Below are 27,441 nucleotides of genomic sequence, written 5' to 3'. Positions count from 1 at the left end.
CTGGAAAATGGTCTCTAAGACCATTTCTGAATTCTGATGATTCATCATAGACTGATATCCTTTTTGCTAGTTGAAAAGTATAGCTGCTACACATTAAAAAAAAATGAAATTAGAACATTCTCTAAGACCATGCAAAAAAATAAACTCAAAATGTATTAAAGACCTAAAAGTAAGACTGGATACTACAAAATTCCTTGAGGAAAATGCAGGTAGGACTCTGACATAAATTGCAGCATTAACTTTTTAGATCCATTTACAAGAGTAATGGAAATAAGCACACAAATCAACAACTGGGACCTAATTAAATGTAAAAGCTTCTACACAGCAAAGTTAACAATAAACAAAATCAAAAGACAACCTACAGAATGGGAGAAAATATTTGCAAACAATACAACAAACCAAGGATTAATCTCCAAAATATACAAACAGCTCAAAATGAACAAAAAACCAAACAACCCAATCAAAAAATGGGTAGAAAAATCTAAATAGACACTTCCTCCAAAGAAGATATACAGAAGGCCAAAAGGCACATGAAAAGATGCTCAATATCACTAATTATTACAGAAATGCAAATAAAAGCTACAATGAGGTACCACGTCACTACAGTCAGAATGTCCATCAACAAAAAAATCTAAAAAAATAAGTGCTGGAGAGGGTGTGGAGAAAAGGGAACTCTTCAACATGGTTGGTGGGAATGTAAATTGGTGCTGCCTCTATGGAGAACAGTATGGAGGTCCCTTAAAAAACTTAAAATAGAGCTACCATATGATCCAGCTATCCCACTTCTGGGGATACACTTGGAGAAAAACTGTAATTTGAAAAGATACATGCACCCCTATGTTCATAGCAGCATTATTTACAATAGCCAAGATATGGAAGCCACCTAAAAGGACCATTGACAGATAAATGGATAAAGATGTGTTATATATATATATATACACACACACACAACAGAATATTACTCAGCCATAAAAATGAATGAAATAATGCCATCTGCAGCAACATGGATGGACCTAGAGGTGATCATACCAAGTCAGACAGAGAAAGACAAACTTCATATGAAATTGCCTATATGTGAAATCTATAAAAATGGTACAGATGAACTTATTCACAAGAGAGAGAGAGAATTACAGATATAGAAAACAAACTTACAGTTATCAAAGGGGAAAGAAGGTAGAGAGATGGATAAATTCGGAGGCTGGGATTAACATAAGCACACTACTATATATGGGCTTCCCCAGTGGCTTAGCAGTAAAGAATCTGCCTGCAATGCAGGAGATTCAGGAGACACGGGTTCGATCCCTGGGCCAGGAAGATCCCCTGGAGAAGGAAATGGTAACCCAATCCAGTAATCTTACCTGAAAAATCCCCTGGACAGAGGAGCCTGGCAGGCTACAGTCCATGGGGTTGCAAAGAGTCAGACACAACCGAGTGACTAAACACAACTACATATCAAAACATATAACCAACAAGGACCACTGTACAGCACAGAGAACTATACTCCATATTATGTAATAACCTATAAGGGAAAAGAATCTGGAAAGGAATATATACCTGAATCACTGTGCTGTACACCTGAAACTAACATGATACTGTAAATCAACTACTCTTCAATTTAAAAAGAAAAAGAAAAAAAAAAAAAGTGTAGCTGCTAAAAGCTGTATAGCCTTGTCTCCCTCTGCTGGCTGAGTAACATGTCATAAATGTCAAAAAAAAAAGAAAAGATTTCTATTCTTTTAAGCGTTGAAGTTGTCATCTTTAAGAATTTATAAACCACACACAAAATGTTAACCACTTTAAAAAAAGACAGACTACATTCAAATCTTGGTTACCATCTTCAGTTTTTGAGGTCCTTTGTGTCCATCACAAAAGTGTCCATCTTCTCTTCAGGTAAATTAAATTTAGAAAAGCATATTATGTTGGTCAAGGACTTTTGGCTGGAATTATTTGGCTCATTTCTCTCATATGTCTCCAGTGGGTCACTATCTCCAAAATAGGGAATTTTCTGCTGGAGTTAACAGAGAAATATTCAATATACGAAAAATAGTTAGCAGAGCATTAATCTCTTCTTAATGGCTAAGCCATGATAAATCTGTTACATATGTTAAATAATTTTTAAAGACTAACGTTACCTTAGCTTCAAACGTGCTATGATGATTTTCGCTCCTTCCCATATTCATCTAATTATTACTATTATTTTTGTCGCTTTTTGTATATTTGTAAGTTTCTTTAAATGCTTTTGGAACACAAAAGATTTGGCACTATTTTTAAACTATTTTAAAATTACAGTGCACATGCAAGGTAAAAAAAAAAAAAAAAAGAAAAGGCAGAAGAAAATTGAAGTAGTACTGACTGAAGGGTAGAAAATGAAAAGTGAAAGCGCTCCCTCACACTCAGGGACACAGACAAAGACAACCACTGTTCATAGTTCCTGTTGGATTCTTTAGTTATTATAATAGTTAAGTCCCTTTGCTTTTGTATTCTGAATTATCAGACTTTAGACTTTTTTACTTCCCGGTATATATGGTGAGTTATTACCCTTGTGACAAATCCCTGATTCTCCCCATTTACCTTCCAACAGGTCTAGTTGCTTTTATTTCTCCTTCTCCTAGTGGCTACCTTTTGGTCTTTATTTTATGAAGTCATTTATTTCTTAAATGATCAATGTCAGATTGTATCTACTGATCCTTCTCTGAAAATCAGTAAGTTGATATACTTGTTCTTTTTCATCTTTTTGTTATTATTTTACTTTGTTGACATAATATTTAGTTTATCTATTTAAACCTAGAGCTAAATTTCCTCTTTGCTGCAGCCATACATTTATGTTTCTGCCTCAGGGCCTGGACATTTGCTCTCCATGGCTCACTCCTTCACTGGATTTTGATCTTAGCTCAGATGCCGGATCTCCTGACTAACTTATCTAAAAGAGCAACCCTTCTTCAGTCCAGTCACTCTCTGTTCTCTTCCTCTAGTTAATTTTCACAGCATTTATCAAGGGCTTCCCAAGTGGCGCAGTGGTAAAGAATCCACCTGCCAGTGAAGAAGACTCAAGAGGCACAGGTCTTGATTCCTGGGTTGGGAAGATCCTGCTGGAGGAGGAAATGGCAACCCACTTCAGTATTCTTGCCTGGAGAATTCCATGGACAGAGGAGCCTGGTGGGCTATGGTCCATAGGGTTGCAGACAGCTGGACACGACTGAGCATGCACACAACAAAAAAACAGCATTTATGACTTAACAATATCTATAAGTTTCCCCACTAGAATGTAAGCCCACGTGGGAAGTTTTGTTGTGTTCCCCTGAATATGCCCAATGCCAAGAACAGGTCCTGGTAAATAGGTGCTCAATAAACATTGTTGAAGGAATGAATAAATCCTAAAAGAGGAAAATTGTAGTGTCATAAAAGCTATGAAAATCCAAATATCATTACAGAAGCAAATAGTATATTCCAACCAATGGAAAAAAGGAAACTATAACCCAATGTTATTAACATACTAATAGCAATCAAACAAGAATCTAATATCAATATCTAATATATTCTCTATCATTAACCATATTGTATTATACTTTCATTTCTTTCTGCTACACCTATGTCATCTTCTTCTTTTGGATTTTGATGTTGCTAGAGAATTTTTTCAAAAAATTTCTCATTAGGGATACAGACTTTTTGAATATCTCTATGCCTGAAGATGCTTCCCTGTGGCTCAGATGGTAAAGAATCTGCCTGCAATGCAGGAGACCTGGGTTCAATCCCTGGGTTGGGAAGATCCCCTGGAGAAGGGAAAGGCTACCCACTCCAGTATTCTGGCTTGGAGAGTTCCAAGGATTGTGCAGTCCATGGAGTCTTGTATTATACTTTGATTTCTTTCTGTTACACCTATGTCATCCTCTTCTTTTGGATTTATTTTGATGTTGCTAGAGAATCTTTTCAAAAAATTTCTCATTAGGGATACAGACTTTTTGAATTTCTCTATGCCTGAAGATGCTTCCCTTGTGGCTCAGATGGTAAAGAGTCTGCCTGCAATGCAGGAGACCTGGGTTCGATCCCTGGGTAGGGAAGATCCCCTGGAGAAGGAAATGGCAACCCACTCTAGTATTCTTGCCTGGAGAATCCCATGGATGGAGAAGCTTGGTGGGCTACAGTCCACGGGGTTGCAAAGAGTAGGACATGACTGAGCAACTTCACTTTCACTTTCATGCTTGAAGATATCTTTATTTTGCTTCCACATTTGGTATGTCTTAGCTAAATACAGAATATACCCTGTGTACGAGACAGCAAAAGAGACACTGATGTATGGAACAGTCTTATGGACTCTGTGGGAGAGGGAGAGGGTGGGAAGATTTGGAAGAATGGCATTGAAACATGTAAAATATCATGTATGAAACGAGATGCCAGTCCAGGTCCAATGCATGATACTGGATGCTTGGGGCTAGTGCACTGGGACAACCCAGAGGGATGGTATGGGGAGGGAGGAGGGAGGAGGGTTCAGGATGGGGAGCACATGTATACCTGTGATGGATTCATTTTGATATTTGGCAAAACTAATACAATTATGTAAAGTTTAAAAATAAAATAAAATAAAAAAAAATAAATAAACCCAGCTTTAAAAAAAAAAAAAAAATTTCATGGTCCAACCCTTTTCTCCTCAAATTTTGAAAACATTGCTCCAGTGTCTTCTACCATTTGATAATGAGAAATCTGAAATTGGTCTGATCTGGATGTTTTGCCGGTGTCATGGCTTTTCACCTCCCTTTATGGAAAATTTCTGAAATGTCATTGGAATGTGTGGACCTCCTCTCCCCTCTTTGTTCTTTCTTTACATTAACATATCCTCCATCTGCTTTGGAGGCTTTTTGGTTTCTGAGAGGCTTCCTCTCCTTTATCCTTCCTGTTACTCAGCCTCCAGGTTTCTACTTTATCGTTCTTCTGATCCAGTAGGTTATTTTGGCAATCAATCTTTCAGTGGTCTGACTGATTCCCTTTCATGGCAGACTCTGTGTGTGATAGATGCACTATCCTCTGAGTATGCTAATTAGGACAATTTGAAAGTCTCTTCTGATTTTAGAGTTATCTATGTCTCCTACAGGGCTTGTTATTTCAGTGAGTTCGTTTGGGTCCTTCTCTTCCGTGCTACTGCTGCCTTTCCTCTCGTCTGGTGAGCCCTGACATTCACTCAGATGCAGGAACAAAGAAAGGCCTCCTTGCTTAGCCTAGACCGTGGCGGGTGGGTTTCTTTAGTAGTGGAGCTCTCTGTTCCCTAGCTGGCCTCCCTCAAGGGAAGCAAGTGGCAGGGCTTGCCTTCCAGCCTGCCTCACCAGATGTGCCGGTGCAGAGGCAGCAGGCAGGCTGGGGAAGCCCACAGTCACCTAATTAAGGAGGGCTGTACTTTGCAATGGAGCAGGTTTAGCGTGTTTCTCTCCCTCTGAGCTGCCTTTCCTTCTCCCCACCCACAGCTGCTTGACGTGGAGTTCTGAGGCTCGGGCTCCGCTCTCCTTCGCCCAGGCTTGAAGCACTTCACTGGGTGCCCTCCTCGGTCCATCTGCCCACTTTCTTCAGGAAAAAACACTTGGAACAGCGCCTAGTGCTTTGCAATGTGCTCAACAAATCTTTGTTGAATAAATACATGATGGAAGATGAGTGGGGAGGGACCCACATCTCCCTGCGAGTCTAAGCATGCTTTGGTAGTGAATGGTCCTAAAGAGGCCTTTCTGGTCCAGCCCTGCTCGTGTACTGACCTCAAACTAGCCAGCTGCCAGGATTTCCTTCATTACATACAGTGTGTGGAACTAGGTGCAATTCTCTCTTCTTTTTCTCTATCAGTGTGATCCCACCTGCTCACTCTCTTCCAGAATTTCATAATTTAATGAGACCTTGGGAGAGAAAGAAGATATATGTGTGTTCAGTCTGCCATATTAAACCAGAAATATATTTGAAAGGAAAGCTACAAAAAGAAATTTATTTTCAAACATTTGTTGGACTCTTAGAAGATGGAAAATAGAAAAACTTAGTTCAGCTTTTTCTATTTATTATATGAGCTATTTTATTTGGAAATTAGGAACATAATAATTGAATACTTGTATTAAAAGCAGTGAGAAATGAATTAAAATGTTCTGGTATTTATCAGAATCACATTTTAATATAGTATGAATACAGTGTATTAATATATGCTAAATATAATATATATATTAATAATATAAATGAAATTTCAGGACTCCTGAGGGAAAGTCCAATTTTCTCAGTTGAATATAAACCTCATTTGAAATAAATTTAGCTTTTAAAGAAAAAGGAAGTACAGAGAATATTAAGTGGAAAAAGAAGTTGTAGCATAATATGATGCACACATTACCATCACATAAAAAATGTGTACATATATATGTGAGTACATACCTATAGGGGCATATGGTATATACACACATATGGGATAAAGCACCTGCCTGCCATGCGGGAGACTTGGGTTCGATCCCTGGGTTGGGAAGATCCCCTGGAGAAAGAAATGGCAACCCACGCCAGTATTCTTGCCTGGAGAATCCCATGGACAGAGGAGCCGGCAGGCTACAGTCCACAGGGTCGCAAAGAGTCAGACACGACTGAACGAGTTCACTTTACTAAACAGAGAAAAAAATCAAATCACAGCAAACTGTTAACAAGTTATTTTAGGTGGTTTGGATGTTTGAGAAGCACCAGCATCGCAAAAATTTATTTCAAGTAAGAGGGATTAATTACATAAATGTTTAATTTGAAAAAATACACATGGACAGGCGGGCTTGTAGAGTCAGCTCTGATACGCTGAGTTTGGAAGCTGTCTATCACATCATTAAAACAGAAAGGATGAACAAACTGAAAAATCGATGACTTTAATGGCTTCATTTGAAGTCAACAGACAGTCGAGGCAGCAGGACAAACTGTCACCTCAGAATCTGGAGAGAGAGGAGAACAGAGTGAATCACAGACGAAGATCAGTTTACCTGAAAAAGAAGCTGCAGGAGCCATAAACCAGTAGGAATTGCTACACTGACGAACTGGATAGTGACATTAGAGTGAAAAACTCTGAGGGGCTGTTTCTGAGAGAGGCCTCCATTCTTCAGTGGGTTTTACTTCCAGGAACCCCACTAGGTTCTCATTATGAAGAGCCAAGAAGAAACACTTGTGTTGCTGGCAGGGGGAGGGGAAAAGTAACCATTTTGAAATATGCCCAGCGTTCTCCTTAACAAAGACCTATTCAGCAGGGAGAAAAGACTTCACCAGAGCCTTATCTGATTTGGTGGAAGGGAAATTACCCAAATTAACACACCACCCCACAGCTTTCTTCTCTCACCTTAGGGGTAAAAATGCTGAGAAACACTTGTGAAAGTTTAGGGACACAGGGCCCATTAAAAGACTGAGATTTAAACATAGGACGATAGAACATTTCCTCTCTGGCCAATACATTACCAGGTCAACAGGGCCACGGCTGTAACAGTGGATTACAGTTGAAAGAGGGGTGAGGTGCAGATTCTATTCCATCACAGAGACAACAGGGAAGACAGAAACAAGGACACTGGAGGAAATGAGTCTCTGACACTTACAGCTGCAGCAAATATGAAATACAATCCAACTCTTAGCAATATTAATATAAAACTTCACACAGAACACATTGATTTCAGTCCTTATTAACTGATACACAATGTTTGGCTTTCAACAATGATTTACAAGGCATACTAAGCTTTAAGGCAAGCATCAGAACTAGATTTAGATATGGCACAAACTTGGGATTTAAAATAATTATGATTAAGGTTCTAATGAAAAAAGTAGATAATATGCAAGAACAGGTTGGTAATGTAAGCAAAGAGAAACACTAAGAAAGAATTTAAAAAAATACCAGAAATTTAAAAAATCACTGTAACAGAAATGAAGACTGCCTTTGATGAGCTCATCAGTAGAGTGGACATAATCAAAGAATCAGTGAGCCTGAAAATGTTACTATATAGTGAATGACTGTATGCCAGGAGCTCCTATATCTTTTCAAGCTCACATGAACATTCACCAAGAGTAACCACATTATGGGTCATAGGATACACCTGAAGGAACTGGAAGAGTAAAAGAAAAATCTAAGTATATTCTCACTTCAAAATGAATTAATCTAGAAATTAAGAACAGAAAGATAGCTAGAAAACTCCAAAATATTTTTAAATTGAAGTGTAGTATATCGTGGAGAAGGGATAGGCTATCCACTCCAGTATTCTTAGGCTTTCCTGGTAGCTCAGATGATAAAGAATCAACCTGCAATGCGGAAGACCTGGATTAGATCCTAGGGTTGGGAAGATCCCCTGAAGGAGGGCATAGCAACCCACTCCAGTATTCTTGCCTGGAGAATCCCCATGGACAGAAGAGCCTGGAGGGCTACAGTCCATGGTGTCATGAAGAGTCGGACAAGACTGAGCAACTAAGCACAACACAGCACATATTTGATTTAAAATATTGTGGTAATTTCCAGTTGAGGCAGTGATTCAGCTTAACTTATATATATATATTTCGTCTTCCTTATGGTTTACTACAGGATATTGAATATAGTTTCCTGTGCTGTAACAACAGAATCTTGTTTATCCATTCTATATATATTACTAGTATTTTGCACCTGTTAGTCCCAAACTCGCAATCTATCCCTCCCCAGTCACCCCAAGCCTCCAGCAATCACAAGTCTGTTCTATGTCTAGTTTCTGTTTCGTAAATAAGCTCATCTGTGTCATATTTTAGATTCTACATAAAAATGATATAATATTTATCTTTCTCTTTCCGACTTACTTCGCTTAGCGTGAAAATCTCCAGTTTCATTCAGGTTGCTGCAAATGGCAGTTTGCTCTTCTTTTTTACGGTTGAGTAGTATTCCGTTGTATCTGTACCGCTTCTTCTCTATCCGTTCATCTGTTGATGGACATTTAGGTTGTTTCCATGTCTTGGCTATTGCAAATAGTCCTGCCACGAACACAGGGGTGCATGTATCTTCTCGAATTATAATTCTGTCTGGATATATGCCCAGGAGTGGGACTGTTGGATCATATTGCAACTCTACTTTTAGGTTTTTGAGGGTCGTCCATACTATCCTTCATAGAGGCTGTACCAATTTACATTCCCACCAGCAATGTGGGAGAGTTCCTTTTTCTCTACACCCTTTCCAGCACTTATTTGTAGACTTTATAATGATGGCCATTCTGACCACTGTGAGGTGGTAAACTCATTATAGCTTTCATTTACATTTCTCTAATAATTAATGATATTGAGCATCTTTTCATATGCCTTTTGGCCATCTGTATATCTTCTGAGAAATGTGCACTTAGGTTTACTGCTCATTTTTTGATGGAATTGTTTGCTTTTTTGTTACTAAGTTGTATGTATATTTTGGAAATTAAGCTCTTGTTGATTGCGTCATTTGCAAATATTTTCACCCAGTCCATAGGCTTTTTGCTTTGTTTGGGAAAATTTCCAAATATTTGGAGATTAAACAAGATTCTTTAAATAACATATCAGTCAAAAATAGAAGTCAGAAGAAAAAAATATTTTGAACTTAAATGAAAGTGAAAATACAACTTCTCAAAATTTGTGGGATGTACCAAAATCAGTACTTAGTAGGAGATAACATTAAATGTGCATTTCAGAGAAAATCTAAAGTCAATAACCTAAGCTTCCATCTTAAGAAACTAGAGAAAGAGCAATTTATGCCTAGAACAAGGAGAGAAAAACAATTGAAAAGTCAGAGCACAAATCCATGAAACCAAAAACAGGAAAACAATCGAGAAAGGCAATGAAATCAAAAGCTCATTCTTTGAAAAAAAAATACACAGTGAATTCTTCAACATTAGCTTTGATGGTTTTTGTTAGAAAGCCTTTAGAAGATGAGCTGTAAGAAAAAACCATTTGTAGTTATTTGTATTAACATTAACCTTGCCATTAGTATTGTACTGGACCCCAAATTCTCTGGTTTTCTTAACACAGCCGATCTGTGTAGTTATGTCTTTAAAATTATGTCTTTGCTGATCAAAAAATTAGGAAACTGCTCATCTAAGGAGAAATATATTCTTTTACTCGCTAAATTTTTAAAAATTGAAGTGTAGTTTATTTACAATATTTTGTCAGTTTCAGTACAGCATAGTGATCCAACATCACTGCGATTACACTGCATTACAGGTTATTTCACAATAACTGGTATAATTCCTTGTGCTATGCAGTGTATCTTTGCTGCTTACTTCACATATACTAGTTTGTAAGAGAAATACATTATTCATGTGTCTAATGTTACAAACTTCACATTCATCTCCAGTTTCTAGACTATCTACTTAATGTCCATTTTCTGATTAATTTTCCAGTTTTATTATGCAGTCAGGCTTCCCTTTCTAGCATGCTTTTGGACTAGGATGCACGGCAGTTTTTCTCCTACCATCAGTTGGTATATGCACAGGAAGGAAGTCCTGGACAAACTAATTTCAAGAGCTCCTTGAAGGCCAAGGTCTCCTTAAAGGTAAACGAACACAGTGCTTTCCATAAACAGGCATACTCAGAGATACTGTGGGTTCCATTCCAGATCATCGCAATTAAGCAAATATTGCAATAAATGAGTCACATGAGTTTTTTGGCTTCCCAGTGCATATAAAAGTGTTGTACTATTAAGTATACAATAGCATCATATCTTAAAAAAAAAAGTAAATACCTTAATTAGAAAAATACTTTATTGCTAAAGAATGCTAACCATCATCTGAGTCTTTAGATAATCTTTTTGCTGGTGGAAGGTCCTGTCTGGATGTTGATGCTGCTGATCAGACTGGTGGTTGCTAAAGGCAAGGGTGGCTATGGCAATTTCTTAAAATAAGACGACAATGAAGTCTGCCACATTGACTCTTCCTTTTGTGAACCATCTCTCTGTAGTCTGCAAGTGGTGTTTAATGGCATTTTACCCACAGAAGAACTTCTTTCAAAACTGGAGTCATTCCTCTCAAACCTTCAGAAAGTCAAAGTGTTGGTCGCTCAGTCATGCACGAGACTCTGCGATGCCACAAACTGTAGCCCGGTGGACTCCTCTGTCCATGGAATTTTCCAGGCAATAATACTGGAGCAGGTTGCCATTTCCTTCTCCAGGGGATTTTCCCAACCCAGGGATCAAACACAAATTTCCCGCATTGTAGGCAGATTCTTTACTGTCTGAGCCACCAGTTTAATTGTCTAAGTTTATATAATATTCTAAATCCTTTGTTATTATTTTAACAATCCTCTCAATAATCTTCAACAATCTTCTCAGTCTACTCCTTGCTAGGAATAGACTCCATTCTCAAGAAATTACTTTCTTTTTTCATCCATAAGAAGCAACTCAACTGTTAGAAGTTTCATCATGATTGCAGCAATTCAACCACATCTTCCACCTCCACTTCTAATTCTAGCTCTCCTGTTACTTCTATCATGTTTGCAATTACTTCTCCATTATAAAGTCTTGAGCCCTCCTAAAATTATCCCTGAGTGTTGGAATCAATTTCTTCCAAATTCCTGTGAATGCTGATATTTTGGTTCTCCCCACCAATCAAGAATGTTCTCAATGGCACCGAGAATGGTGAATCCTTTCTAGAAGGCTTTCAATTTATTTTGGCCAGATCCATCAGAGGAATCACAACCTGTATTAGTTAGGGCCTTACAAAATGTATTTCTTCAATAATAAGACTTAAAAGTTGAAATTATTCCTTGAACATAGAATGGATGTTCTGTTAGCAAGCATGAAAACAACTTTTAAATTTGCCACACATCTACATCAGAGCTCTTGGATAACCAAGTGTTTTGTAAATACATAGTAATATTTTGAAAGGAATCTTTAAAAAAAAAAAAAAATTTTGTATTGGGGTATAAGCTATCAACGTGATAGTTTTGGGTGAACAAGGGGACTCAGCCATACATATACATGTAGCATTCTCCCCTAAACTCCACTCCTATCCAGGCTGCCACGTGAAACTAAACAGAGTTCCCTGTGCAATGCAGTTAAGTCCTTACTGGTTATCCATTTTAAATACAGTCATGTGTGCATGTCCATCCCAAGCTTCCTAACTATGGAAAGGAATCTTTTTTTTTCTGAGCAGTTAAGTCTCCACAGTGTGCTTCACATATTCAGTAAACCACGCTGTAAACAGATGTGCTACCATGCGGGCTTTGTTGTTCCACTTATACAGCACAGGCAGAGTAGACTGAGCATAGTTTTTAAGAGCCTTAGGAGTTTTTGGAATGGTAAAAGAAGACTGGTTTCAACTTAGGGACACCAGCTGCATTAGCCCTTAACAAGAGTCTTCATCCTGTCTTTTGAAACTAGGCAATGGCTTCGCCTCTCTCATAGCTGACAGTTCTAGATGGTATCTTCTTCCAACAAAAGGCTGTTTTTGTCTATACTGAAAATCTGTTGCGTAATGTAGCCAACTTCATTAATTACCTGAGCGTGATCTGGAAAATGGCTGGAACTTCTACATTAAGATTTGTTGCTTTACCTTGAAATTCTATGCTATGGAGACGGCATCGTTCCTTAAACTTCGTGAACCAACCTCTGCTAGGTTCAGTTTTCTTCTGAAGCTTCCTCACCTCTCACAGTCTTCAAAGAGACAGTTAGCACCTTGGTCTGGATTAGACTTGGCTTAGGACAATGTTGTGGCTGGCTTCATCTTCTAGCCACATCTCTAAAACTTTATCTATCAGCAATAAGGTTGTTTCCCTTTCTAATCATTCACATGTTCACTGAAGTAGCACTTTTAATTTTGCTCAAATTTCTTTGCATTTACAACTTGGCTAGCTGTTTGGCACAGAAGGCCTAGCTTTCGACTTTAAACATATTTTCCTTGCTGTTTATTTGATTCCAGCTTTTGATTTAAAGTGAGACATATGACTCTTCCTTTCACTTGAACACTTAGAAGCCATAGTAGGGTTATTAACTGGCCTAATTTCAATAGTTGTGTCTCAGGGAATAGGGAGGCTGAGGAGAGGGAGGGAGACGGGGGAACAGCTGGCAGTGGAGCAATCAGAACACATATAACATGTATTATAAGCATGTTATATTATATATAAATATATAACATGTTATATATATATAACATGTATATTACATGGTTGTAGTCTATGGCATCCCAAAACAATTACAAGAGTAACATCAAGGTCACAGATCACCATAACAAATATAATAATGAAAAAAATTGAAATATTGTAAGAATGACCGAAATGTGACAGAGCTATGAAATGAGTATATGCTGTAGGAAAAATGACGCCAATAGACTTGATCCACATAGGGCTGCTACAAACCTTCAATTTGTAAAAAACACAGTTTCTGTGAAATACAGTAAAATGAGGCATGCCTGTACCAGGAATGCAATAAATATCCGGGGTACGAATAATGCATACATTTTCTTTATAGAATTAGAGGTATCAGTAAGCTATGTTATATTTAAAGTAAGCAATGTCTAAGTTTGAGTTTTTACTTTTTGGACTTACTCACATCATTACTTCTTCCTCACTAAAGCACAAGGGCCTGGCTCTAAAAAGCCAAGATGGCCCAGGAAAAGAAACAAGACAGGCTTTAGCTCCACATCATTAGACAGAGTATTAGAATCAACTAAGGCAATATCATCTTTCCAAAGGGTTAAGTCAGTGGATGATGGCTTCCTTGTCAAATGAAGTAACTGTGTCTTCTAGACTAAGGTTTTTGAGAGTGAAATATTTTGTCTTGGTTAAAATCAGATCTTCTATGTTGAAAACTATTTCTGTTCAACTCTCTGCCACCCCTTGGGACTGTAGCCTGCCAGGCTCCACTGTCCATGGAATTCTCCAGGCAAGAACTGGAGTGGATAGGCTTCCCTTCTCCAGGGTATCTTCCCAACCCAGGGATTGAACCCATGTCTCTTGCATCTCCTGCAATGGCAGGTGGATTCTTTTCCACTGCGCCACCTGGGAAGCCCAATTAGTCATGCTGCTGCTACTGCTGCTAAGTCGCTTCAGTCGTCTGACTCCGTGCGACCCCACAGACGGCAGCCCACTAGGCTCCTCTGTCCCTGGGATTCACCAGGCAAGAATACTGGAGTGGGTTGCCAATTCCCTCTCCAGTGCATGAAAGTGAAAAGTGAAAGTGAAGTCGCTCAGTCGTGCACAACTCTTAGCGACCCCATGGACTGCAGCCTACCAGGCTCCTCCGTCCATGGGATTTTCCAGGCAAGAGTACTGGAGTGGGTTGCCATTGCCTTCTCCGAATTAGTCATGCTGCTAAGTCACTTCGATTCTCCAGGCAGGAGTACTGGAGTGGGGTGCCATTGCCTTCTCCAGAATTAGTCATGAGGGAAATGCAAATCAAAACCACAATGAGATATAACTTCACAACCACTAGGGTGGCCATAATCAGATAAAAGTGTTGCTGAGGATGTGGAGAACTAGAATCTTCTTACACTCCTGGTGAGAGTGTAAAATGATGTTTTGGAAAACAGTATGGCAATTTATCAAAAGATTAAACACAGAGCTCCTATATGACCTGGCAATTCAACTCCTAGCTATATATTCATAAGAAATAATAACATACATCATAACAGAAACTTGAACAAAACTGTTTATAGTAGCATTATTCATGTCAGCTAAAAGATGGAAACAACGCAGAAATCCATCAATTGATGAATGGATAAACAAAATGTGGCACATTCACACATGGAGTATTATGTGGCAACAGAAAGGAATGATGGATCACAGCCTTGTCTTGGTGAAGGGGCTTGCATAACTCAATGAAGTTATGAGTAATGCCATGTAGCACCACCCAAGACAGACGGGTCATGGTAGAGAGCTTTGACAAAACATGGTCCACTAGAGAAGGGAATGTCAAACCACTTCAGTATTCTTGCCTCAAGAACCCCATGAACAGTATGAAAAGACAGAAAGATATCACAACCGAAGATGAGCTTCACAGGTTGGCAGGTGTCCAATATGCTACTGGGGAAGTGTGGAGAAATAGTTCCAGAAAGTATGAAGAGGCTGAATCAAAGGAGAAGTGACACTCAGTTGTGGATGTGTCTGATGGTTAAAGTAAAGTCCGATGCTGTAAAGAGCAATAAATATTGCATAGGAACCTGGAATGTTAGGTCCATGAATCAAAGTAAACTGGACATGGTCAAGCAGGAAATGGCAAGAGTGAATATCGACATTTTAGGAATCAGTGAACTAAAATGAATGGGAATGGGCAAATTTAATTGAGATGACCATTATATCTATTACTGTGGGCAAGAAGTCATTAGAAGAAATGGAGTAGCCCTCAGTCAACAAGAGTCCAAATGCAGTAATTGGGTGCAATCTCAAAAACAACAGAAATATCTCAGTTGTTTTCAAGGCAAACCATTTACCATTACAATAATACAAATCTATTTCCCAACTACTGATGTGGAAGAAGTTGAAGTTGAAAGGTTCTGTGAAGACCTACAGACCTTCTAGAGCTAATACCAAAAGATGTCCTTTTCATCAAAAGGGACTGGAATGCAAAAGTAGGAAGAGATACCTGGAGTAACAGGCAAATTTGGTCTTGGAGTACAAAACGAAGCAGGGCAAAGGCTAACAGTTTTGCCAAGGTCATAGCAAACACCCTCTTCCAACAACACAAGAGAAGACTCTACACAAGGACATCACCAGATGGTCAATGTCAAAATCAGATTGATTATATTCTTTGCAGCCGAAGATTGAGAAATGCTATACAGTCAGCAAAAACAAGACCTGGAGCTCACTGTGGCTCAGATCATGAGCACCGTATTGCAAAACTCAGGCTTAAATTGAAGGAAGTAGGGAAAACCATTAGGCCATTCAGTTATGACCTAAATCAAATCCCTTATGATTATACAGTTGAAGTGATGAATAGGTTCAAGGGATTAGATCTGGTAGACAGATTGCCTGAAGAACTATGGATGGAAGTTTGCAACAATGCAACAATGGGATGGTGACCAAAACCATCCCAAAGGAAACAAAAAATTCAACAAGGCAAAATGGTTGTCTGAGGAGGCCTTATAAATAGCTGTGGAAAGAAAAGTAAAAGGCAAAGATATACCCAACTGAATGCAGAGTTCCAGAGAATAGCAAGGAGAGATAAGAAAGAAAGCCTTAAGTGAACAATGCAAAGAAACAGAGGCAAACAATAGAAAGGGAAAGAATAGAGATCTCTTCAAGAAAACTGGAGGTACCGAGAACATTTCATGCAAAGAAATAGTAAAGGACAGAAATGGCAAAGACTCAACAGAAGTGTAAGATATTAAGAAGTGGAAAGAATACACAGGAAGAACTATACAAAAAAGGTCTCAATGACCTGGATAACCATGATGGTATGGTCACTCACTTAGAGCCAGACATCCTAGAGTGTGAAATCAAATGGGCCTTAGAAATATTACTCTGAACAAAGCTAGTGGGAGTGATGGAATTCCAGGTGAGCTATTTAAAATCCTAGAAGATGATACTATAGTGCTGCACGCAATATGCCAGCAATGTTGGAAAACTCAGAAGTGGCCACAGAACTGGAAAAAGTCAGCTTTCATTCCAGTCCCAAAGAAGGGCAATGCCAAAGAATGTTCAAACTACTGCACAATTGCACTTATTTCACATGCTAGCAAGTAATGTTCAAAATCCTTCAAGCTAGGCTTCAATAGTATGTGAACCGAGAACTTCCAGATATTCAAGCTGGATTTAGAAAAGGCAGAGGAACCAGAGATCAAATTGCCAACATCATTGGATCACAGAAAAAGAAAGAGAATTCCTGAAAAACATCTACTTCTGCTTCATTGACTGCACTAAAGCCTTTGACTCTGTGGATCACAACAAACTGTGGAAAATTCTTAGAGATGGGAATACCAGACCATCTTACCTGCCTCCTGAGAAACCTGTGTGCAGGTCAAGAATCAACAATTAGAACCAGACACTGAACAACAGACTGGTTCAAAATTGGGAAAGAAGTATGTCAAGGCTGTATATTGTCAATCTGCTTATTTAATTTACATGCAGAGTACATCATGCAAAATGCTGGGCTAGATAAATAACAAGCCAGAATCAAGACTGCTGGCAGAAATATCAACAACCTCAAATATACAGATGATACCCACTCTAATGGCGGAAAGCAAACAGGAAATAAAGAGCCTCTTGACAAAGGTGAAAAAGGAGAGTGAAAAAGCTGGCTTAAAGCTCTCAACATCCAAAAAACTAAGATCATGGCATCCAGTCCCAAAGTGAAAACAGTGGGAGATTTTATTTTCTTGGACTCCAAAATCACTGTAGATGGTGACTGCAGCCACGGAAGACACTTCCTCCTTGGAAGAAAAGCTATGACAAACATAGACAATGTATTAAAAAGCAGAGACATCACTTTGCCAACAAAGATCCATATAGTCAAAGCTATGGTTTTTCCAGCAGTCAGGTACAGATGTGAGAGTTGGACCACAAAGAAGGCTGAGAGCCAAAAAATTGATGCTTTCAAATTTTGGTACTGGAGATGACTCTTTAGAGTCCCTTGGACAGCAGGGAGATCAAACCAGTCAATCCTAAAGGAAATCAACCCTGAATATTCATTGGAGGGACTGACGATGAAGTTCCAATACTTTAGTCATCTGAAGAGTCGATTTATTGGAAAATACCCTAATGTTGGGAAAGATTGAAAGCAAAAGGAGGAGAAGGGGAGAGAGGACGAGATGGCTGGATGGCATCATCGACTCAGTGGACATGAGTTTGTGCAAACTCTGGGAGATGGTGAAGGACAGGAAAGGCTGGTGTGCCACAGTCCATGGGGTTGCAAAAAGTCAGACACGACTTAGCGACTGAATGACAGTAACAAAGTGGAATGAAGTGCTGATATTTACTACACCATGCATGAAACTTGAATACACAAGGTAAGTGAAAGAAATCAGCTACAAAAGATCACATATTGTATAATTTCATTTATACAAATGACCAGAACAGACAAATCTATAGAGACTGAAAGTAGTTCTTGCCAGGATGGTGGCTGCCAGGGGCGGGGCATAGAAAGTGACTGCTGATGGGTATGGGGTTTCTTTTTTGGGGTGATAGAAGTATTGTAAAATTGATTGTGGGGATGGCTGCACAACTGTGAATATACTAAAAACCCCTGAATTATATACTTTAAATAAGTGAACTGTACAATATATGAAATATATCCCAACAAAAGCTATAAGCAAAAACAAGGCAAAAACTTCAGCCCTGCTTCAATCACCTTACCACGTCTGTACAAACAACCTGAGTTCCCACGCTTTATATGCTAACCAGTCACAAAATCCTCACTCTCGTCCCTGAAAGCTCAATTCACATTCCATATATTTGGAATCTAAAATCTAAAAAGAAGTTGCACTAGGGATTAGCTCTGCATTATTCAGAGGAGAGAAAATTACACTCTGTCATCAGAACTGCTTAAGGAAAATTTCAAGCATCCTGAAATATTTCACATCTATTAACAGTCATGTTTGTTATGTGTTCCCATAGCAAAAATATTTACTCCCAATCACCATAAAATGTAATCATCTATTAAGCATTTCAAAATCACATTTAACCAGTCTTACTCCAAACTTACATATTCCCAGTTTTACAAGTTAAACCTGAGTACTCAAGACAAATTTACCACTATACCAATGTCATGCAATAAAGAAGTGATCTTTCAAAACCTTATTGTCTAATATGGTAGCCATTGGCCACAAGTGGCTATTGAATACTGAAATGTGGCTAATCCAAACTGAGATGTGTTGTTAAGTGTAAAATGTACACGGTATTTTGAAATAGAACCAATGTGATTATTAGAACATTCTAAATTACACATGTAGCTCACACGGTATTTCTATTGGGTAGAGTTGCTCTAGAAAAACATTTAGAGCTTTTCTGGGGATGGTAAGTATGTATCAGAGAACAGGGCTCTGAATAACTTCTCCCATTACAGCTCTCTGTTGCCACCTCTTTTATATACTGGTCACTTGGCAGGAGTCTTCAGTATGGGTGAAAAAGCTGTAACAGTCATCAAGTACTCCTCAAGACAACAGATCATATGAACCCTTCAACCCTTCTTGCTTTCTGTAGCTGCTGCTTTCATAAGAAGCTATAATGTGTGCCAGCCAAGAAGGAAAGTTTTTAATGACAGCAGTTAAGACTTTTTTCTGGTTAAGTCATCAGTGTAAGCCCTGGATCTAACAGCACGTAGCCCCACTTGCACCTGGGGAATGTATTTACCTGAGCATTTGCCTTTCATCATTAGCATCACTGGGTGTTGTACCTCCCGTGTATCTTGAGGGGCAGATTTGTTATCCAGAGCAGTGCTGTCTTACTAGCCACACATATGGCTATGGGGCTCTTGAACTGTGCCTAGTGTGACTGGGAAACTCAATTTTACGTTTTATTTTCAGTTAAATTTAAATTAACCACACGTGGCAAGTGGCTGCCGTACTGCCCAGCACACAGGTCTTGCTTCCCCAAATGTGGCGTGCAGACTAGTAGCGTAAGCACCTCTGGAGCTTTGTTAGAAACGCGAATCTACCTGGACTTGCTGAAATATCGGGCACTATAACAAGACCAGGTGATTCCTATGCACATTAAGGTCTGGAAAGCACTTATTCAGAGTCGGGGGTCTTAGCTGAATATTACACTGAAGTGCAGAAAAGTGTATGCAAAGTTGGCACATGTGTGTGTGTGCATTGAGTGTACACACGCTTTACCCTTTTCTTTCCCCTGGAGACAACGTCCATACTTTTTCCTTGACTTTCCACGGAGTTTGCCATTCAAAACAGAAGTTTTATCCTACAGGAATGTAGCCCCGTAAAATAGGAAAGCAGATTTCACTGAATAAAGAAAAACCTTTCAATTATCCTTTGTTTTGCAAGTACGCTCTTCAATTTATGAAGGGCAAAACCTGGCCATCCATGGCTTTGAGGTTCTTCAATTATATTTTCACCCATGCTAACCATAGAGTACAATGCTCCTAGACTGCTTTTATGTCTCAAAATACCACATGTACACACATTAGCACAGATAAAAAGTTAGTGTAGCATTTACATATATTCTATTTTGTATTATGTACCCACACCCATACCCTTATTTTTTAGTTCAGAACTGGCCACAAAATGCATCTCAGGGCAAATACATACCAGTTTGTGCTAGTCTGTACAGCTTGGAACAACTGGTAGACTTTTAAGTATGGATGGGCTGTTGCAGCTGCTACCAATTTTTCAGTTGATTCAAGAATCAACCAGGAAAAAAACAATTTTTATTAGTGTCATAGCTGTCTAGTTATTATCTACTACATAAAACCATGAACAAAACAGTTGGTCAGACTACAATTACTGAGCTTACTTTTCTATTAGTAAATAGACTGCTTTCACATTATAATAAGAAATATTCATCATTTATTATTACTTTCAGGTAAAAATTTAGGAAACAAAGATTTTTTTTTTTTTCCAAAGATACTTTTATGTTAAGGATGAAGTTGCTGCCAGGCTTCATTAATCTGCCTCAGGAATCCTGTCACTCGCCTCCAAGTGTTAAGAACAAAATGCTAAGGCAATGACTTCTCCCAGTCAACCAAGTCCCTAGGATTAATTGTCCCCGAGTCTCAAAATGGCTCTGAGAGTCTGCCGTGAACCATTATTTCCCACTGGTGTTTAAGAGGAGACATATACAAACTGGTAATCGGCTTATGCAGCCAGGAGACTTAACTTGTCACAAAGAGCCATACGTATTTCAAAAATGAAGAAACCGTAAGTTTAGCCTCACTTCTTTTCTGGGGGGTAATGTGAATTTATAAATGCAGAAGTACTGAATGTACTTGCAATATGTAGAGTTCAGATCAGATCAGATCAGTCGCTCAGTCGTGTCTGACTCTTTGTGACCCCATGAATTACAGCACGCCAGGCCTCCCTGTCCATCACCAACTCCCGGAGTTCACTGAGACTCACGTCCATCGAGTCAGTGATGCCATCCAGCCATCTCATCCTCTGTCGTCCCCTTCTCCTCCTGCCCCCAATCCCTCCCAGCATCAGAGTCTTTTCCAATGAGTCAACTCTTCGCATGAGGTGGCCAAAGTACTGGAGTTTCAGCTTTAGCATCATTCCTTCCAAAGAAATCCCAGGGCTGATCTTCTTCAGAATGGACTGGTTGGATCTCCCTGCAGTCCAAGGGACTCTCAAGAGTCTTTTCCAGCACCACAGTTCAAAAGCATCAATTCTTTGGCGCTCAGCCTTCTTCACAGTCCAACTCTCACATCTATACATGACCACAGGAAAAACCATAGCCTTGACTAGACGGACCTTGGTTCCCATAATAAACACTCTCACTAATCAGTTTGATGAAGAATAACTTGCTAGCACTGGAAAGTACAAACAGTCCAATATACATTTAACACTTATGGTCCTTGTGAGGCAAAAGATTCTTTAGAAACTAGCCAGCTGAAAGGCTAATTTACCAGGAGAGTTCTAACCTTTTTAACCTCTACAATGTGAAGGACATCATTAAAATGCCAGTGCTATAGAAACAGTTTTCCACCTTGTTTCCACTGCCAGAGAGAGGATGAACAACATCCACACTCCGCTGGTGTGATGCTCCTGGCAGGACAGCTTTTCTCCATCCCTGTCTCTTCCATCAAGAAAGCACGCTGGAAGGCAAGTGAGTCATGCTACTGTAAGAATCACCTTGCCTCCAGTTTCACAGGGTCTGCCAGCCCTACAATTCCACATGCTGTCATTACCCAACACTCGGTCATGACGCACCGTTTCTGAGGAGCCCTTGTTTACCTGGTTCTTTGCCTTTGGCAGGGCCAAGATTCTCATTTGCATTCAGTTTTAGGTTTTTATGTCATTTATTAATATTACCAGTAGGACAGAGTTTTTAAAAAGATTTATTATATTTGGTTCTAGAAATGATAGAAAATAAAAATTGATACCATAATGTCACACACCCTTGGAAAGGCATATTTATGCTTTCGTACCAGAGCACAGTTTGATGCATGGCCAGAACTGGAAAGACTTCCGCCATGGGTAACAAAGGGAAGCTGCTGATAGGAGGAGCCCTTGTTAAGTTTGCAAAAGTTTTCTTCTCTATCATTTATTTTTGGGCAAATGTCAGTCCAGAGGGAAGAGTTAACATAAAAGGCACCTCGAGTAAAAAGTAGACCTTAACTGAAAATAGCTGCACATGTTTACATAAAGAAAAAAAGCCCTATTGATGCAACTCTCCTGCAAGGCAATGATAATAAATGCAAAAGCTATTGCAACCGGAAAGTCTATATACACTTAGTTGAACCTGGTTCATGGATAATAATAATCACTTTTGTGTTTATAAACCTGTGGATGTTTTACCACCATTAATATGAGCGTAAGTACTGTTATTTATATTTATAGGCTTTTTTTGAGGGGAGGGGTGTCACTAATTATTATCCATAGTCAATATTTGTTTCATTGCATTTTCTCTTAAAATGCATTGTTATGTATACATTCAGAGATGCATTAAAAATTCCTATGGCCCTTCAAGAATGTAGCAAAATGTAAAACTGCTACCTTAAACCAAATTTCTTTAAAATGATTATAAAGCCAATAAAAGCTGACATTTTGCTATGATTTAAGCACCTGAAATATATTCTAACCAATTTATATTCTCTGAACTAGAGTGAGGATCCTCACGATTTCTATATATGTACAAATACTGCAAATTAAGCTAATAAAAACTTGGAAAAATACAAATAGTCTTTTACTACAAAGATCCCAAATCCACACAGGGGCCTGCACTCAGAGGAAAATGAACAGGAAGCCAGCAAACACAAGTCTGCATTTTCTAATACAGGGACACAGGCCTCAGCGGAGCCAGGTGGTATTCAGCTGGGTCTGGTTCTTGATGCTGGTATCCATTTTAAGCACTTCGCGAATGGCCATGGTTGCGTAGGTAGAAGGAGGGAGAGAAAAATCCATCTTCAGAGCTCTGTATTTGCCTTCTGCCAGGCAAGAAAGGAGACAACAGACAGAAAAGTAAGGCAGCTGCAGACAGCCTGGTATGAGTCACGTAATCTCCATACAGAAAGAACTATGGTCCTTTCCCCAGCCTGCTTCCCAGAGAAGGAGCATGGAAGAAAGGGATCTGTGAGTAAAGGATCCAGCTGACTCTCTACAGTAATTCTACCTGGACCCTTCCTAAAAAGGGTGGGTGACAGACGAAGAAACCCATGTACAATGTTTTCACCACACGGCGAAACTGGACAAAGAAAAGGCAACAAAAATTTGATGGTGAGAAGGCAGACAATGTCTTAGACTCTCTTGCTGGATTTTCACTCATCTTTGTTAGCTCTCTATGGTGAGGGGAAGGATATTCAATCACATGACATTATAACCTTCTATAATGTTCATTCATTTTCAGTGCAAAACACTGCTTTAATCATTGATCTCCAGCTATAATCTTAAAACTAAAATGACAAAACACAAAATAGAAATCACAGAGTGGGTTGGGAGGTGGTCAGTGATGGTAAGTTTTTTAAAAATATGTTTCTGTATGAGAAAACACCTCCAAGTTGACATAGAACTGATGGCCAAGTAAACTTACCAGAAGCAAACACTGGTGGTGGTCTACCTTCCAGGTTGTCCACATCTGTGTTGAAGAGTGGAATTTTAGGATCATCATACGCAACAACTTCCCTTCAGAACATATAAAGGAAGAAAAGTGTGAATGTGAATTTCTATAACAGGTACTAGGTTGCTCATCACCATTTGCTTAAGAAAAACACAGAGGCCCAGTGTGGATAATTCTAGGTGAGACTATTCAGTAACAGAATAAGGCTAGATTTTACATACAAATACTACACAGCAAAGTGAAAGATGATGGCAATCTATGTGAAAAACGAGAGATGTTTCCCCTAGGATGGAAATTCTGTTGTATGTGTTTGGTATGTAGTAAACTTCACTTGGCAGAGATGCAACTGAATTAATCACAGCGTTTACATTTTTTCTAGAGTGGTTATTACCACTAACAACACTGTGTCATTTTGAGAAACTGCTCTCCAGAGTGGGCAAGAGCAAGGACAACTCTGCCAACCTCTTCCCGCAATCCAGAGAACAGGAGGGAGGAGGCAGAGGGAGAAGAGGAGACAGAGAGAAGGAAATGACAGAGTTTCCTGACAGTGGGCAACTGGTCCAGGCTTTAAGTTTTTAATTATCAAATACAGCTTTACATAATACTAAGTATTAAGGTATTTTAAAATGGGTTCATACAAATGTCTTTTTCTCTTTAGAAACATGATATTGAAACAATTATAAGAGTGTGGAACTCAAAGCTAATTCTGAGTAAGAACTAGAAAATATCAAGTCTCTTTAGAAACGGAAAAAGTTCATTCTTGGCACATCTCTTCAATAATTTACCAACGTCAATAAGATGTAAACTTAGCCACTTGCACTATATTTGAATTCATTTATCTCCTGATAACTTTAAAAATACTGAATAGTAGTAGTTATGAGAATACTATTTAATAACAACAATAACACTCATATACCAGGCGGTAAGCACTGAAAAATATTTACGTGATGCAAAAGCTTAAAATCTCACAGTAATTCAGTTCTATTTCATTCAAGACTATTACTCACCAGCTGACATTCTGAGGACGAATAATGATCTTTCGGTAGGCCCCTGATAAGGAATAATCTCTAATTTTGTGTCTCATGTTGTCAATATCAAGACTGTCTGCTGTGAGCATTTCCCTGTAGGCTTCACTAACTAATAAAAAACACAAAAAAGTTATGTGGAATGCAGCATGTCAGCAAGCTATCTTGAGCTTGACTACAAAGAAGGTAACAAAAATTCAGTTAGATCACCTTAACAAATTAGTCACATCAACTTATAATCCAACCTGTTCTCTGGAATTCCAATTTACTGCCTTACTAACTGGTACTAGGTGTGTCCACTTTAGGTCTGTTTTCAACTTGCAGATTCTCTCTCCCACCAGACACAGTATCTGGGTATAAGGTTCCCAAGACAGGCACAAACGACCATTTCATCAGAAATTACTCAACTGCAACTTACATGTTCTAAGAGTTGGAAGAGATTATATGCAGAGCCTCAAACTCTTTCCAGAAGAAGGTAGTTATAAATAAATGTATAAAAATAAGAGACCTGGGAACACCATCTGGCTCACCCTCGAACCTGATGTAGTATCTTTTTTTATAACACCACAGAGAGACGGGCACCCAGCCTTTGCTTGCACGTTGCCATCCACAGGGAGCTATTACCTCGTGAAGCATGCAATTGTTGGAAAGATCTTCCTTTGCCAAGCTGAAATACTCTTTGTGTGACTTCTGTTGTCTGCTTTTGGACATAGATTAATTGCTCCCTTCCACATGTGTTCATTAAGTACTGGGACTTTAAGCCATTTCTTCTCTAGACCAACATGTTCCCCCAAATGTTCTGTAGTCCCCACAGAGTCCTAATCTGCCTTGGGTAACAGGCTTATGTTGTATGTAACACTGGATAGCTTCTATGAACACTACCACCAAAGTAGCCTTTTCCATCTATACATTTGATCTTTGAACATAAATGTGAGAATTTACATTTAATTGTATTAAATGCCCTCTGTGGTACTTTAAATACCTTTTTAATACTTACTTTTCATATAATTAACTGTTTTGGGTAATACTACTTGCAAACATGCTAATCAGATTTCTTATTCAAGTCATTTGTAAAAAAAATGTCAGGTAGACCAGGGTCAAGGAAAGACCTCACAACCCACTTATGAGGACAGCTGGGATCTCTGATTGAGCGCCGCTGACATCAACAGCCTATGTCATGAATCCACATGCCTGGACCACCACCCAGCCAGTCTGTGAGCCCCTGCCCTGGCCACAAAGTCTCCACTAGAGGCTCTGTCAGAGGCTGTGCTGAGTAAGTGATACTGCCTAACCCAACGTTTCTGACCTCAAGAGGTACCAGAAAGAAGAAAAGAATGTATTCTTTTTCTCTCTTGGAAAGAGGGCAAATGTGGCTCTGAGCACCTCAGTGCCTGCCTTCTCCAGCTCCTGGGTTCCCCACCGGGCCACTCCCGCCATCCATACAGCACAGGTAAGCCACGCTCCTCAGGCATGCACCTCCCTTCCTCATTCTCCCGCTCTTCTCTAATCCTTCTCCCTCCATGAGGCCAATTTCACACAGCAATGTGATTAAGTCAACATGTAAATGGAGGATAACCACTCAACTCTTTCCTAAGTATTTACCTTATAAAAGAAGGGTGCTAATCCTAAGCATTCTGTAACTTCAAGGAATATAACATCAATAAGTAAACTAATTCTGCCCTCTCAAGAGAAAAGATTTTTAACAGGAAAACACCTCCTACAGACCAGCCCGGGCGAAGAGTAAACTTTCAGGGTCAGTTTCACCAAGCTGGTCCCACACTCAGGGCTGCTTCCTTTTTTTCAAGTTCTGAATCCTTGAACAACCATCCTCCCCCCGCCACCCTCCAACAATGGCATCCATGAAGGTACAAAAGTAATTTTCAACAGCCTCTGGGCCATGGGAAATAAGGGTAGGGAATTTCTAGTTGATAAACTTTCTAAGCTTCTGGAAATTTCTAAGTTTCCAGTTTATAAACTTCTGAGTCCAATGAACAGATATTACTTATATGGTTAAAAAAAAAAAAAAAAAAAGCTTTTAAAAAAGCAATGTTAAAGTAGAATTGGGGCTTCCCTAGCAACTCAGTCCATAAAGAATCTGCCTGCAATGCAGGAGACCCAGGTTTGATTCCTGGGTCGGGAGGATCCCTGGGAGAAGGAAATGGCAACCCACTCCAGTATTCTTGCCTGGAGAATCCCATGGACGGAGGAGCCTGGCGAGCTACAGTCCATGGGGTTGTAAAGAGTTAGATACTACTTAGCAACTAAACCACCACAAAGTAGAATTATTCAATCACTTCCTCAATGACGCTTTCCAAATTCTTCCATCATTAGTAAGAGTTAGCAAATTTCAGAAATTTAAATAACAGTGCCAACAGTAACAGCAACAACAATAATAATACCAACACTATCACTACCACCACAATCTCCACGATCTGGTTTCTTGATTTAAATCATCCATCTGAATGCATCCATACGAGGGAGACTTTTACAAGTAAACATGGCTTACATATATTTGAAATCTAAACATTTTTTTTCAAGTCTGATGGAAATTAATACTGATTTTCTTTTCCTCTCTCTGTACTCTTGGGTGCCAGTGGCTTAAATATGTTAGACTTTAACTATTTTCCCCACACAGGGAACTTACTTTTATGCTTGGGGTAGATAACATCAAAACCAGGCAAAGGCATTACCACATCATGGATGGAGTAATTATTAACATCATCTTCCTCAATAAAGGTGGCTGTGGCTGAAAATACATCAATGAATAAATTAAGAATATGGGCAGGATTTTCATGAGCCCAATCTGCTAAAATTACATACATCT

The 27,441-nt window shown here is 39.1% G+C and overlaps 1 protein-coding gene across 3 annotated transcripts in view; it reads right to left on the bottom strand.

Annotated features, from left to right (window-relative positions):
• Window positions 1-6,651: 6,651 nt before the first annotated feature.
• Window positions 6,652-27,441, bottom strand: part of PUS7 (pseudouridine synthase 7) — a 68,811-nt gene continuing 48,021 nt past the window's right edge. For 2 of the 3 annotated variants that reach the window (XR_015162698.1, XM_086396951.1), the window contains exons 13-16: window positions 27,262-27,363; window positions 24,600-24,729; window positions 23,566-23,657; window positions 21,857-22,963 (exon numbers count right to left, since the gene is read on the bottom strand). Coding sequence is in view for 2 of the 3 variants with exons in the window: in XM_086396951.1 (XP_086253077.1) it covers window positions 22,827-22,963; window positions 23,566-23,657; window positions 24,600-24,729; window positions 27,262-27,363 (461 nt within the window). In the remaining variant the exon portion in view is untranslated. Of the gene's footprint in view, window positions 6,918-21,856; window positions 22,964-23,565; window positions 23,658-24,599; window positions 24,730-27,261; window positions 27,364-27,441 lie in introns of those variants that run through there. The other variant, XM_086396952.1, reaches the window with a different exon arrangement.

Source organism: Bos grunniens, chromosome 4 (genome assembly GCF_055505025.1).
Source record: "Bos grunniens cultivar Pamir isolate PY7600 chromosome 4, Bosgru_T2T1.0, whole genome shotgun sequence".
In the NCBI taxonomy this organism is placed as follows: Eukaryota; Metazoa; Chordata; class Mammalia; order Artiodactyla; family Bovidae; genus Bos; species Bos grunniens.
Note: the sequence above shows the minus strand (reverse complement) of the source record. Positions and strands in the feature narration are given on the sequence as shown.